Raw genomic sequence first — 15,199 nt, forward strand, 5'->3', positions numbered from 1 at the left:
CACTGCCAATTTTGGAGCTATAGCTTGTTGCTTCTTTAATTACTTTGATGTTCCTTTGCTGCATCTGATTGCCCATCAGTGTGGTTACAAGAAGTGCTCCACAAAACCCTCAGTTTCTATGGAACAATCTCCTTGGCACCAGGTTTTATCCTTAATGTTTAAATTAATGTGGGATTTGTTTATACATTTTACTTTAGAAAATTATTAGTGTATTTGCTTTTCAAATTGCACAGACTATCTGTGCTATCCACTAATCTTTCATTACTTTCTTCTATTCAGTTATTCAAGATAGACTTTTTTCAAATAGGAAGTATGAATGGCAATCCTTACTTGTACACTGAAAATCTGGTACTCTGATACCCTTAATTTTTGTGGCACTGAAACATAAATGTGAATTATGATGATCTTAAAAAACATAGCAACTAAAATAAAACCACCTTTTATGATAAACAGATAACCCACTACTGGCTTGGAATATCTTGTGATGTAGAAATACCATAAAATCTTCCTTATTATTTACCTTTCCTCTGTATTTAAGCAGACAATATGTAAGATATAATTTTTTACCATTAGAGCATTTTTTTCCTAGACATAGCCTAGTCATCAACCAGTTCTGCTGCTTAACTACAGCCTACTATCATCCCAGGATCCCTAACCACTGTGTAGAAGAAATACTATCTTGTGGCTGACATATTAATATTGTGCTGTTTAGCTTTGTATTTACAACTCTTGATTTATTATCTTGACTACTGACATAAAAACTATTTTTATCAAACACTATTTCCTATTACCAAAATGTTAGTGCACAAGCCACCTAAAATAGCCACCACTACCTGAAATTTCCCACTTTGGTTTGTTAAACCTAAAATATGAGCCACACTTCAGAAATTGCTATGTGTTTAGGTGTACTAGTGTTTAAAATACATCAAAGCTGAAAAGATGCTATCAGAGGTTGATGGATTAGCTCTTGAGCTGGTGTTAATTATCCTAGCTCTACTGGTTTCTTTCAGTTTGCACCAGCTGAAGAACTGGACTGGCATGTCACTGTAATGACAGATCTAGGAACTTTCTTGTCCAGTGCTGGAAAATGTTGAAATACAGCTTGGGTAGCCAAATATAAGTTATGCAGTGTTTATTACTCCATAGTTATGAATGTATGTGTTTAGACTGGGTCTAATAATGACATAACTGAGTGAACATGAGATACGAGAAGATGCTCTGAATGATATTCATCTGACTGAGTATGGGTATCTTTAAGGTGGGCACCAAGTCTGAGTCCCTTTGTTGTCAATGAAGAGAAACAGGCACTTCTGGTGGTTATCAGTTTTATTCTCAAGAATGCATCTTAACCAGATCAGGTGGGCTGTGTCCATAAAGTGTCTGCTTCTCTTACTGACTGAGGTGTAGGTGTGTGCCTTGCTCATGTCTAAAGTTAGGTGAGGTGAATCTCCTCCTCAGTGCCTCTCATTGGCTCCATCTTATTAAGCCCTCCCTGTGTTATTCAACAGTTACTAGAACAAAGCTGAGTAAAATGGGTAACTCTGCACCATTCTGTTACAGTACAAAAAAAAAAAAAAAAAAGGCCCTATTACACATATATGACTATAAAATTTGGGCTAGCATATTTACTTAAAATTATATTGTGCATATAATTCCTTCTGTCCTCCTTTCATGCAACAACTCTTTTAAAATTCTTAACTTCTCCACAGTTGAACTGAGAGATTTTGATTTTACTGATGGATCCACCAAGTAAAATGCCATTTTAATCTTTTTGTATTGCTATTGGTCAACTAGCGTTAATTGTGTGTATGGTGTTAAAAATGTGACTTTTCCTTCTTGGAGTATGCTCTTTCTCTTTTGATGAATGGCATTCATCAGTAAGAGAATAAATCCAGTAGTACTCACTCTGCCATCTACCAGATTTACAGGAAATGCAAGAGTGAGAAAAGTTGGAAACATAGGCAATTATGTCATCTGAATAATGTGATTGTAATAAATCCCATAAAACTGTGAAAATAGAAGTGAAAGGAGACACATAAGTATTTATGCCATAATATTCAGCAGTAGTAGTAATTAGCATTTTGATTGCCTTTTTCTTATCAGTTCTGTGAAAGAAATTCATGTGAATAGCAAATAAACAAAAATAGCCCTATGGACTATAGAGAATTCAGTTCAAATGGGTCAGCCATAGTGTTCTAAAATTGCTGTATGATTAACAATATTTGACATGCAGTTTGTTTTCTGTCCGTGCGATTGCAACAACAGTTCCAATTGTAGCCACTTTTTTCTTTTCTTTTCCTTTTTCTTTCTTTCTTTGTTTCTTTCTTTGTTTCTGTTTTTTATGCAGAAGACCATCAAATGAATTGTCACAATACTCGAATAATGCAAGACACAGAAAAAGACGATAACAATAATGATGAGTATGATAATTACGATGAACTGGTGGCCAAGTCATTGTTAAATCTTGGCAAAATTGCAGAGGATGCAGCATACAGAGCCAGGACAGAATCAGAAATGAACAGCAATACATCTAATAGTCTGGAAGATGATAGTGACAAAAATGAAAATATCGGTCGAAAAAGTGAGCTGAGTTTAGATTTAGACAGTGATGTTGTTAGGGAAACAGTGGACTCCCTTAAATTATTAGCACAAGGACATGGTGTAGTGCTTTCAGAAAATATTAATGACAGAAATTATGCAGACAATACTTCACAGCAAGACAATAGGAATATGAACTTTGTAATGCTAGGGAAGCCTGTGAACAATGGACTTACAGAAAAAATAGTGGAGGAGAGTGATGAAGAGGTATGTCTCAGCAGTTTGGAGTGCTTAAGGAACCAGTGTTTTGATCTGGCTAGGAAACTCAGTGAGACAAACCCACAGGAAAGAAATCAACAGCAAAACATGAACACTCGTCAGCATGTCAGGCAAGAAGATGACTTCCAAGGAAGAACACCAGACCGGAATTACTCTGATATGATGAACCTAATGAGGCTTGAAGAACAGTTGAGCCCCAGATCTAGGACTTTTTCTAGCTGTGCCAAGGAGGATGGTTGTCATGAAAGAGACGATGATACCACCTCTATTACTTCAGATAGGTCTGAAGAAGTGTTTGATATGACAAAAGGTAACTTAACCCTGCTTGAGAAAGCAATTGCTTTGGAAACAGAGAGAGCAAAAGCCATGAGAGAAAAAATGGCAGTGGAAGCTGGAAGGAGGGATAATATGAGATCATTTGAGGAACAGTCTCCAAGACACCTTTCTGGAGATGACAGGAAGCCTAAACCAAGTGACGGCCATGTCAAAAAGCCATATTATGGTAAAGGTAATATTTCTATATACCGTATGTTATGTCATGAGAAAGTGTGAGCTAACATGTTAAGTTTTTGCATAGATTTCTGAAATGGAGTTATTAATTCCACATAATGGGAACTTTATTAAAATTGTAGTATGACATGATTGTAAAATTGCATCATGCTATGATTATAAAATGAAAGAACTCATTCTGCAGTGTTAGAAATATGTACAGTATATCATTGGCTAAATTAAAAAAGCAACTTCTCAGGGAAACAAAACAAGAGATCATGTTGAAAGAGGCAAAGATTTTTCTCAAGGTTTTAATATATTTTATAGTAATAATTAAAAAAGAGAATTGTGTTGCAAACTATATTGAAGGGGGGGTTTATGTAGCAGATAGTCAATCAGCTATGAAGTGCATATATTACAAATTGGATTGTGTAGGTGGCATTGCGACTTATAAAATTATCATCAAATGACAGTTATTGATGAAGCCTCTCCTGTCTAAAATGTAGAATTGCCTGATAGAAATTGAACAGTATCAAAATGACCGATAACATAAGATAAGGGCAGTGACTGCACATTAATTATCTTAAGATACTAAGGTAATGGAAACCATTTGCTATGCAAGGCATGGTGTGGCCTGGGCTGAGATCAATAGCAATTTCTTTCTTATGTGCATTCCACTTCACTGGTTTCATTCCATTGTGGAAACAGTTAAGGTGCTGCCTTGACCATAATTCAATACAAGAGAAACAAAAAAAACCCCAATAAAAACCAAACCAAACAAAAAAAAAATCCCAACAGACTAAAGGTTACCTTTAGAATGCCTTTTAATTTGCAGGATAATTATGGTGATGGTGTGTTTATATTATGACACCCCTCTTAAACGTGTTACATCTGTACATGTAGGGCCATGTTGTATTAAGTGTTCAATACCTCCTGAGATTCACTGAACACCCCTGATTCCCATTGACTTTAGTGGAAGTTTAGGACATGGTATTTCTTGGGAGATGCTAAACAGGGACTAAGTTTATCTTATATTTGTTGCAAAAATATTTGGTTTGCTTTCTACAATTAAGATGGTGGGCATTTTTATCTTTTTAAATAAATCTCTGCCTGTGACATTCATGTAGGCAGACAACGTCTTGATCCAAGAAAGTTTTGGTCATTTTTCACCAGTCTTGAACAAAAGTAATGATCAGTCTTTTAGAAAAACATGTAAATTACTGATGTCAAATGCTGCTGCAATGTATTTTAGTGAAGTTTTGTTTGTTCTAACCACAAATATATAGTCCAGTGTATGCTGTAGTAACTTTGGGCATTTGGGGAAGACAACTTTATTTAGTTAGTGTATTACTGCATAGCCATCTGGATGTTGTGCTAAATGTTGTTCACGTATGACCTATTATGGATGCATTTTCCTGTGAGTATGTGTCTCTAAAAACACAGAAAATGTGGCCAAAAAAAACCTAATTTAGAACAGTTTTTAAATTCTGGTATTGGTCAGTCTTTCCAGTCTATATATATAGCTGGGAAAACCTTTTTGCATATAGGCCTGCTATCTCCATAAAGCCTATATTATTTCTGACAGTGAGAAATGTATGGATGTCCTATTTTAGTGAATTCTATAAGTTCTTTGAACCATCCTATTTCTTGGGAGCTGCAGGCTGAATTAGTAATAGATCCAAGGCTCACCAGGGACCAAATACTGTGGGAGTTCGGACCATGAAATTTTATTGAGTGTATAATTCTTGACCTTTTTAATATAAAAAGAAAAAAATATTCCCTTATTTAAAACAAAATAAAACACACAAAAAAAAAAACCAACCCCACCAAAAAAAACCCCAACCCAAGAAAAACCAACAAAAAACCCCAACCCAAGAAAAACCAAACCAAACCAAAACAAAACAACAAACCTGTGGGAAACATTCTGGTAGTTGTTGAGAGAAGAAGCTTGAAGGAAGACAGTTGCTTATATCATTTGTTCTCCAGTCACAAGTTATCTTCCAGATACTGCTGGAAGCGATACCTTTGGAGATACATGATACAGTTAGGTAGAAACTTTCTCGGGAACACAGGTGTGCAGTTAGAACTGCCTCTTGGCTTCAAAGATCACTGAAACAACCATTAAGGGACCACTAACCATTTTCCCCCTGCCATTTTAAGCTTTCTAAACAGTTTTCTTCTAAAATTTATGCATTTTGAAACCTTTTAAAGTCCTTTGACACCCTTCACTCAGGAAATACTTCCATTGTGGCAAAGAGTGAGAAAAGGTTGCAGAGTTCACTAAAACTGCAATATCTCTCCCAAATAGCAGACGAAGATTTACAGAACAGTATCCAGTGTTTCGTATAAAGTTGTGAAAAGTTTACTCAAATGTCTTCCATTAAAAGCAATGGGAAATTGTGCAAGTGCAATTTTATGCAAGTAATGAAATCATTAAGAGTAGTATACAGCATCTTTTCTGACTCATTAGACCATAAAGGCTCTTAAGGCTCTGATATGTGCTATAACTTTATGATGTAGACTTGAATACAGAGCAGGATTTGCTTGATGCTGTAGGATGCAAGTATCTAGATCCTCAGCTGCTCTAAATTACAATACCTTCACTGACTTTGGTGGAGGTCTAACAATGTCGAGTAGCTAAAGTTCCTCTAGTTTAAAGTCTCTAAAAAGCCATTATGGTCTAGTAATCATCTACATTTTTCGAAGTCCTTGAATATTGTTATATTTTACATAATTTGTATTTCATTTACATTATCTATTCACTTATCTAATACTTCTACACATCCCAAAGTACTTGACGTGATGAGTTGCTTAGAGTTGTGTATGTATGTAGCTGTGGGCTTGCTGTTCTAGTGGTCTCAGCACAGGCCTATCTGGCAGGAATTTGAATCCCTCCTCTGACATTTGCTCCTTCTGTGGCCTTGGGTTTAACTTCTTGATCTCTTTCTTCAATTTCCTGATGTATGAGATTATGGTCTTTCCAGGAGTGTTGTGATAACTGTATAGCACATTGGAGATAGATTTATATGTTTATTTGTTGTTAAAGAGCATGGAACAAAGAATTGTGTTCTACAGTCCACATGCAAGTTAAGTAAAATAAATATATCCTAATTAGGGGTTCTATTTGCAAAATACAAGGTTTACGTATGATATTATATTTTAAGAATGGGTTTAAGACATGGAGAGTCATTACAAGGAGCTAAAGATTTTCTGTAAAATGAAGCTGTTTTGGAAGAACTTGGAAAGTAAAAGTATATATATAACCTACCAGAAGTAAATCAGAGAAAGATAAGTCCAAAACAGAATATGAACTCTGGATTGTATTGATTCATGATGAAAAGAATGGGTTGTCCGTGAGGTTCCACAAGTACTGAAATTTCCCCCTGTTGTACTGAGGGTTCTGTTTGTTGAAGCTGTGTTGGAATTTAATGTAAAAAAGGCTTTCTGGAAAACAAGTAGCAAAATCTTATTTTACGGAGATGAAAGCATAAATACTGAAGCAGAGAAATTACAAGAGCAACATAAAATTATTAAATGAGGATAGTTTAGATTGGGTGTTGAAAGGAATAATGGACTAAAAAAGATGTTGGTGATCTTGAGCCAAAACTGTAGCAGTTTGAATATCCTGAATTTTATCCCTTTAATACTGATATGAAAATCAGCAATAATGTCTGAAACCTGGCAACTGGGGTCAAGATGATAAGATGTAATTTGTATCATGTGCTTGTCTGAAAGAATAGATGTTCTACAGATGTTCTATTAAAAGAAATAAGCAGATGAAGTTATGTGAGAAATTTCTAAATAAGGATTAATGTCAGCAGTATTCCATTACATCATTGGCAGAAAACTTTATTTTGTGGAAAAAATGTCTAGTTAGACTTTTCTTTGATTTGTAGGCAGAAGATCCAACAACATTCTAAAAGGTCATTAACCTTTCAAGCATATGAATATTCAAATGTTACATATGCATGTTGGTAATGGCCCAGATTTACATGCAAGCGATACTTTCAGTAATTCTGATTACAATGTTTACTCCACCATAATTTATTGAAGATGAAGGGATATTTATGTAATTTTACCATTTTGTAAGGAATTTAAAGAAAGCAAGAGTCATTTCCTATTGTGCCTTGGAAAAGGGATTTTTGTGGAATCATTATGCTGAAGAGCTGGGTTTGCTACTTTCAGGACATTGAACAGCTATGACAGTACATTTGCAGACCTTAACACATGCAGCAAATAAGAATGTAAAGAAGGGAAACTCCAGCTAAACAGTTTCCAAATGACCTTTCACCCTTGAGCTAATGCTTGCCAGCAGAACATTGATTGACAATGGTGCGGGGCTTTGCTATAAAAAGGTCATTTTCCAATCACTGTGAATGGATATAGCCGTGATCATGGGAGCCTGCAGTCTGAGAAGAAGATAACAGGATAAAAGTGACAGAAGTATGATGAGAAGTAGAAGGGGTTTTTTTTCCAGTTTTCATAATAACATTTACCAAAGAGTAAATGACGTGATTAAATGAACCTTCTTACAGAAATGTGAAAAGACTCATTCACTTGACACATTTGTTGTAAATTATAGATCCCTCAAGAACAGAAAAGAAAGAGAGCAAATGTCCTACCCCTGGGTGTGATGGAACTGGCCATGTAACGGGGCTTTACCCCCATCACCGCAGTTTGTCAGGATGCCCACACAAAGATAGGGTCCCTCCAGAAAGTAAGTTCACATTCTTTCATGGAAACTGGGGATAAAACTACAAAAACTTTTCTAGCATGCTTTTTAAACCTTTTATTTAAAAAATTAATTTCATTTTTCAGTATGGTTTGTCTCAAGTTAGTCAACTGTTCTGTGTTATACCTTTTCCTTTATTCCATCATTTTCATTCTTTACTAACTTTACACTAAAAGAACAACTTTTAAAGCTGTATTCTTTGATTTTGAGAATCCTAGGTTATTTTTTAATAGACATAATTTAGTCAACAGAGAAAAAGGTTTCCAGAAGATGTGCACTGCTTTTGCTTCTGCGTGCTAATGTCACATCAACTGTCCTTATTGTCTTGTACAGGAATAATTATTCCTGAAAAACTTGCAAACCCTTTCCATTGTTATTGTTGTGTCTGAAACATAATTTATATTAAACTAGTGCATATTATAAAAAATAATAATTTGGCTGTTTACTTAGCTACAGAACTCAGGATTTTGAGCAAACAACCCCTCTCAGTCACATGGGGGGAACTTCCTGCCATGTCAGCAAATTCTCTGCATAGGAAGTTCACCCATATGAGCTCATGGACACCCACCTCAAGGCAAAGGGCTTCATTTCTGGAAGTCACCTCCATGGCTGGTGAAATCAGCATAGTTCTGTTGAAGCTAATTACTCTGTGCTGGTTTTCATCAGGAAGTGTCTAGCTAAGATCCAATTCTCTTTCACGCCAGTTTTACAATGGAGTTGTGGATTCCATTCCATATGGACCTAAAATCCTCACTGTCCATTAGCACTTCTAGCCTTAACCTCAATGAATTTGCAACAGCCTTAAGGAAGCGTTGTAAAGACGGTCAGAACTAAAATGGTCCCCAGTTTCCAAAGGAAAGTACATTCTGATGGACAGGAAAACAGAAGTAGATTAGCACTGCAAGAGTGGCAGACATAACAAGTCTCCTCTTTCCTGGTACAGTGGCTTCTTCCAGAAGTAAAGTAATGAGGAAGTGCTTTAGGAAACTTTGCTGTAGGTTGGTTGGTCTCTGAATACAGTAGAAAAAATGAAGTAATTTCTCTGCTTTCCAAGACCCTGTAATTTTCTGAAACACAAATATTTATTCAGTTGCTCAAAGTTCTATAATTTTTTCAAATGGTAAATAAAAAGCTCTTTAGAAGACTTTGCAAATCAAAGAAGAATATAGCTTTAAACTGTTTGCATGCTCTTGTACCTACTAAAATGACAAAGGTGAGCTCATCTTTTTTTTTCCTGTGATGTTGGCCTTGTGAAGCATGTTTCAACAACAGCTTTAAATATTAGGAATTTCAGAGTGAAGCTTTTGCATCTATACACATTTTATCACACTGATGATGGGGTGATGATGATGATGATTATCTTTAAATGAGTATACATGGTTTAATTCTCAAGTCTCTGAACAGCTTTTATTCAGTTCTTAACTCAGTCAACGTATCTACTGATTTTATTAGATCTTCTTTTTTTTTTTTTTTTTTTTTTTTTTTTTTTTTTTTTTTTTTTTTGAGTGAGAACTAAATACAGGCTTCCAGACCACTTCTTGTGTGAGAAAATGAGAACTTCACAAGGGCTGGATAGCCTTTTTCCCATTGAGTGATGTACTGCTATCCAGCTCCGAGACATGGATTCAGATATGCCTCATGTCATAAAAAACTCTTCAGCGTTCCCAAAAAGTTCTTGATAATTTGGCCCTTCATAGCATGAGCTTTATGATTTAGAGGGGTACTGCTCTGAGCAGCCTTGGAGTAAGTTTTCCATCCAGCTTGCAGTGGATGCAGATGTAAATCAGTCTACTTGCTTAAGCTTGTACCACTTTTTTCTTTTTTACATTTTTTTCTGCCATCCCTCAATTTTTAAGTACTTAATTTTGGTTCTTAGTATATTGAAAAAAAAAAATCACATATGTAGAGAATACAAGTGAAAAATAGAGGATCCATTCTGCTCACTATGTAGATATGAGTGATATATCTATGTGGAAGCAAGCAGAACTGGCCCCTAGCTCAATCGGGCTGGCTTATAGTTAGGGTTAAATTCTGTTCAGGGTTGTACTGAGGTGTGTTTCAAATAATTCAATGTCCTACCAGTATAACTTGAGAGCAGATTTTCAGCTCATGAGTTTGATACTGTGTTTATAAAGCTATGTATTAAGAATACATACATTTCCTGAAAGAGTTTTTCCAGTCTGTAATTTTGTTTTTGTATGGTTGCTAGCTCACCCTTTACTGTTGAGCTGATCTTTGCTCAGTGGTTTTGTATGAAGAAGATGTTGGGCGTCTTCTGCTTCACTGTTGCACCAGAGATGCATTTGTTTATAGGTTCTGTAACCTCCATAACTTTCACTGTTGCCCTGTGTTAATGAGCATAGGGTCACAATACTTAGTTTCTTCATCAGGCTTTATTGGCTATGTGTGTCACGTGTATTTTGAGGAATGCTGGTTGTTAATGAATCCTGCTTTGTTTTAAAATGGTTTCATATATACTGGGATTTGATTTTTTTTTCTTGTTTTCATACTCTGCTGTTTTCTCTTACTCTCCTTGTCAAGTTCTTGCCATGCATGAAAATGTTCTTAAGTGTCCTACACCAGGCTGCACAGGCCGGGGCCACGTAAATAGCAACAGGAATTCCCACCGAAGGTAAGGATGCCGTCGCTGGACACCAATCTAGAGGGAACAGTGCCTCCCAACTGCAGCCCTTCTAGCAGTCCATTGGTGGGGGGGAGTGAGTGTGTGTCGTTGTTCTGTTCTGAGGATTGACAGATGGTGCTTCGTGTGCTTTATCCATTTTAAGGAGTAACATTTATTCATGTATTTTCTGAGGAGAATGAGAGTGCGTTTGCTGTAGTATGGATGAATTGATCCACGGAAGACATTTTAAGCATCCTTAGGTTTTTGAGTGGACTTTATTTTCTTTTTATTTTGATATTTGCTGAACAGCAGTTGTACAAAACAAGTGGTATGACTCCTCATGGGTGTGTTGCAGGGAGAAAGAAGATTTTTTTCAACATCATCAGGACTAGGACAGAGTTCTTGTTCTCACACTTTACTCTCCTCAGAGATTTTTCTCTAGTGCATGGAAAAAACATACTCTAATCCTAAATTATTGGGGTTTTTTAATACCTGAGAAGCAGCATTTTAAATACACAGCGTTAGCTTTCTTACTGACCACAGTCTTAATCCCTAAGTACTTATTCAGCTAAAACTGAATAAGATGAATGAGAATCTTGGCTGTTTAAGAAAAATCAAGAACATGTCTCATTACACTTAAAAATGAAAAGGCATAAATAATAGAAGTAAGTATTCTAGTAAAAAAAAGAAATCAAGGAAAAAAGCATCTTTTCCATAGTTTCCTAAGATTAGTAATAGATTCTTAAAGAAGGGATGCTATTGCAAATTAAATTCCATCAAAAGAATTCTGAAAATGTTACTTTAGTGTTCTGCATGTCATAGTTTTCCCACAGAACAATAATAAAATCTTGCCTATTCCTTTACAATTTAAGAGGATAAGAGGGTAAAAGGAACTGTGCAATGTTCCTGTTATTGGATTCCTTTTTACTGTTAATTGTAGGCTTAAGGGAGTACAGGCACTGGACATTCAGTCTTACCAAGCCCCTCCTATCAGCTGCATTTCCCCAGAAGACTCTTGTAGGTACCAGCCTGCCTGCAATAAGCTCTGGTGCTCCTTCCCTGCAGTGACGCTGCTAGTAGATGCAGCAGAAACCTCTGAGAAGGCTTTATGGGAATTACTGCTGCTTGAAGCAGCATTCATTTCTGGCTGAATATCCACTAGAATATTTGAGGTGTCTGAGGAGGAGCATGTCAGTGGAGCGCAGCTGCCCCCTGGCATGGCTCCAGAGCTGCACGGAGCTCCCTCACCCTCTGCAGAACTAGGGCAGTGAGGGAGGGCAGGGGGGAGCACCCTGCAGTCTGTGCTCACCTCCTTCTGCAGCTTTTGGGGCTTTTGCTCTACTTCACTTTTTTTCTTTTTTTCTTTTTTTTTTTTTGCCATTTATTTCCTGTAAAGAAGGGAACATCTGGGAATACACTGATTTGCCTTTCATTTTAATTTCTATTCCTGTGGAGAGCACAGAGATCTGCGGTCACATAAGCGTGCAATAGACTATGACAAGGGAAGGAACCCTCCATTGTCAGGTCACAGGGTTTTACAGCTTCACTAAGAGCACCATCTGCTGGCATCAATATATTTATTTTTCTCAGTTCTAAATCTTCCATAAGAATCAGGCTTATTATTGCCACTTCAATAATTGTTCAGCATTAGCAAATTTAATTGAATTTTCAGAGCAGAAATGCTTTTCATTTTACGTCATCTACTATTAGAAAGCATACTTTAGTGGCTGAAATTCATGAACAAACACTAGCAGTTGACATGTAGATTTAGCAACCCAAGGCAAAATTTTGCACTCATTTATATGCCTAGCAAAAAGATTGGAGTTAATGGAGCTGAATGAGGTGTGAAGCAGCACAAGATTTGGCCTATATGGTGTTGTCATTTAATTGTCTTCAGGAGCCATTTCATTGGCAACATTTGTAGATGCATAAAGGTCACAAGTCTGCTAGCAGAGCTGCACAGTAGATTCCAGTTTATATTCTCCTCTCCTACTGGTATGTTCCCTGGCTGACATCCATGAATTATCTACCCATGTACTCTGAGAGAAGAAGAGCAGATGTAAGATTTACCATGCAACTTTGAAAGCAGAAGAAAAGAAGTCTATTCTAAAGAAAATAGACATGATCAAAAACATTTTTGGAAATCCTTTTCCTTCAGATTCTTCCTGATGCTGGCTAAGGAGGAGAAGGAGTAATTGGATCAGTGCTATAATGTGAAACTATGCAGGACAAGACAATTAAATTTCCTTTCTGTAATTGCAGCCTCTCTGGATGTCCTATTGCTGCAGCAGAGAAACTGGCTAAAGCTCAAGAGAAGCATCAGAACTGTGATGTGTCAAAATCAAACCAGGCATCAGATCGGGTTTTAAGGTATTAGAAATCACTATAATACTTATTCTTATGCAGAATTCATCACACATTCACCTAATCTGAGAATTTATATTTATATACATTGTATATACATATATATCTCCTTTAAAGAAGAGTTAGAATTAGGGCTTCTGGATCCAATTCTCACAGTGTATTTTTCCCACTCAGTTTTCATGGGGGAGGGTTGGTAATTATTTTGGCAAATACATGTAAAGCTGAAAAGCTCATTTTTGTCTTAGGCATTGTTTGGTGTAAAGATGACTGCTGGAGTGCAAAGTCTAAGAACAGTGTGAAAAAAGTTGGTATCTTTTGGGAATAAACTAATATTTACCGGTAAGTCTTGGTTTTTTCAGCAGGCTTTTACTAGTAAATATCAGTTTAAATTAAACCAGAAGCCCTATCTGCATTACCAAACTGGTAGACTTTTGGCAGGACACTTGGAAAAGTACTAGGTATAGCTTAGATTCCAAAATAGCATCAGGCTTAGTTCTTTGTTCCCCCATTCTCTGACAGGAAGGACAGAGAGAAGAAAAAGAGAATTGTCTAAATTTTCATATGGAAGGGACCTTTAACCAATTTTATATGATTATACTCCTTTTCTTCATCCATATAGGATTCTGCATTTATCTGAAGTTGCATCCAGCTTTGTGCTATTGTCTTCTCTTTTGAGATATGTGGGTGGGAAAAATATTATTTCCAAGGAGCTGAAGTGTGAAGGATGCATGTAAAGCAATCAGACTTCTGCATGATTGCACCAGCCTTATGCTGATGTTGTCCCAAAAGCTGCAGAATTTCTCCATGGATACTGTAATGTCTGTGGGCTGGGATAGGTACATCCCTCCCAGCTGCCTCAAAGAGCATGGAGGAAATGCTGCAGCTTTAGTTCCCAGAATTTTCTGCTTATCCCATAGTTCTCAGTCTTTAGCTGCCTTCTAGATTTAAGAACTGATTGGAGTACTTAAAGTTTTCTACTGTACTATCAACACCATTCTTCAAATATTCTCTTAAAAGTTCATCTAATCTTGATGGTCTTTTCAAAAACCAGCATTTCCGTGGAACTGGGAACACAGAATTAGGGTTCACATCTACAGAAGATTTTTCATCATTCCTGTTGACTATGCTCTCCTTCCACAGATTTGTTTTTACTGGGCTTTGTCTTAACTGCCCCTAATTCAGTTTGCACAGCTTGGCATACAACATCCCACAGAGGTTTCTTAGAGAAGAGTTCTTCAAATCCCATTAGTAAAAAAAAATCCACTCTTTGAGGGAATAAAACAGTTTCTCACTTGATGGAAAAAGACAGATCAAAAATGCAGTGGCTTTTACCACTGCTCATTACAGAGAAGCCACTGAAGTCAGTTGCCATAGAAGGCAACTGCTCAAAAGTAGCATCCAGTTTGCTGGTAAACTCCCTAGGATTGTTCTGCAATCTTAACTTCACTTGTGAGCTGCCTTATGTTTCAGGTTTTATAGGCAACTCAGATAATTCTTTCATCTTGTCTCTTGCTTCCCTTTTACTTTTAAGTCATTGAAGTATTTATGATGAACTTGACAGCTATTTATAATATTTGTGTACAGGAAATTGATGGGCAGACGGAAATGTTTTAAGAGTAAATCTTGAATATCTGTCTTCATCCCAGTTTCAATTCCACCTGCATTTGAAAGTTCTTACTTAAAAAGAAATCAAATTCATAGGACTTTTATTCCACTGAAATTTTGGATTTGCACCAAATGTTCAGGATCTGAATTACAGGTTTTTGGTTAAATATAGATTATCTTGAAACGGGATCAAACTATTATTCATATCAGCTCATTGTATAAATAAGCCCACTGTATTTTGTGAGGAAGAAGTGTCTAGAGGAATAAGCATACATAAATCAAAGGGAATAGTATGACTAATATGATTTTTTGGGTGATCTTTACATAAATATCCTGAATAAATTTTAGGATAATAAATTCATTCAGAAAAAAATGATATAATATTTTAAACCTGTTTCTTACTATTGAGTACATTTCACTTTGTTAGTCACCATGATGACACTTCTGATCTCAACTGAATTTATGTTCCTATGATTGTTCCTTCCATTTCCTCTGGTTATAAATACAGAAAAAAAAAAGAAGAAAAAAGAAAAATAAGAAAAATATGTATGTTTCTTGATTCCACCAGA

At 36.3% G+C, this 15,199-nt stretch overlaps 1 protein-coding gene across 3 annotated transcripts in view; it reads left to right on the forward strand.

Annotated features, from left to right (window-relative positions):
* MYT1L (myelin transcription factor 1 like) overlaps window positions 1-15,199 on the forward strand; it is a gene marked incomplete at both ends in the record, with an annotated part of 127,477 nt that overhangs the window by 44,927 nt on the left and 67,351 nt on the right. For 2 of the 3 annotated variants that reach the window (XM_084203185.1, XM_084203186.1), the window contains 4 exons: window positions 2,348-3,319; window positions 7,889-8,023; window positions 10,580-10,670; window positions 12,924-13,031. In XM_084203185.1, coding sequence (XP_084059311.1) covers window positions 2,348-3,319; window positions 7,889-8,023; window positions 10,580-10,670; window positions 12,924-13,031 — 1,306 coding nt within the window. Of the gene's footprint in view, window positions 1-2,347; window positions 3,326-7,888; window positions 8,024-10,579; window positions 10,671-12,923; window positions 13,032-15,199 lie in introns of all 3 variants that reach the window. The other variant, XM_084203184.1, reaches the window with a different exon arrangement.

The sequence above is a fragment of the Fringilla coelebs genome (genome assembly GCF_963513975.1).
Source record: "Fringilla coelebs genome assembly, chromosome: 3".
NCBI lineage: Eukaryota > Metazoa > Chordata > Aves > Passeriformes > Fringillidae > Fringilla > Fringilla coelebs.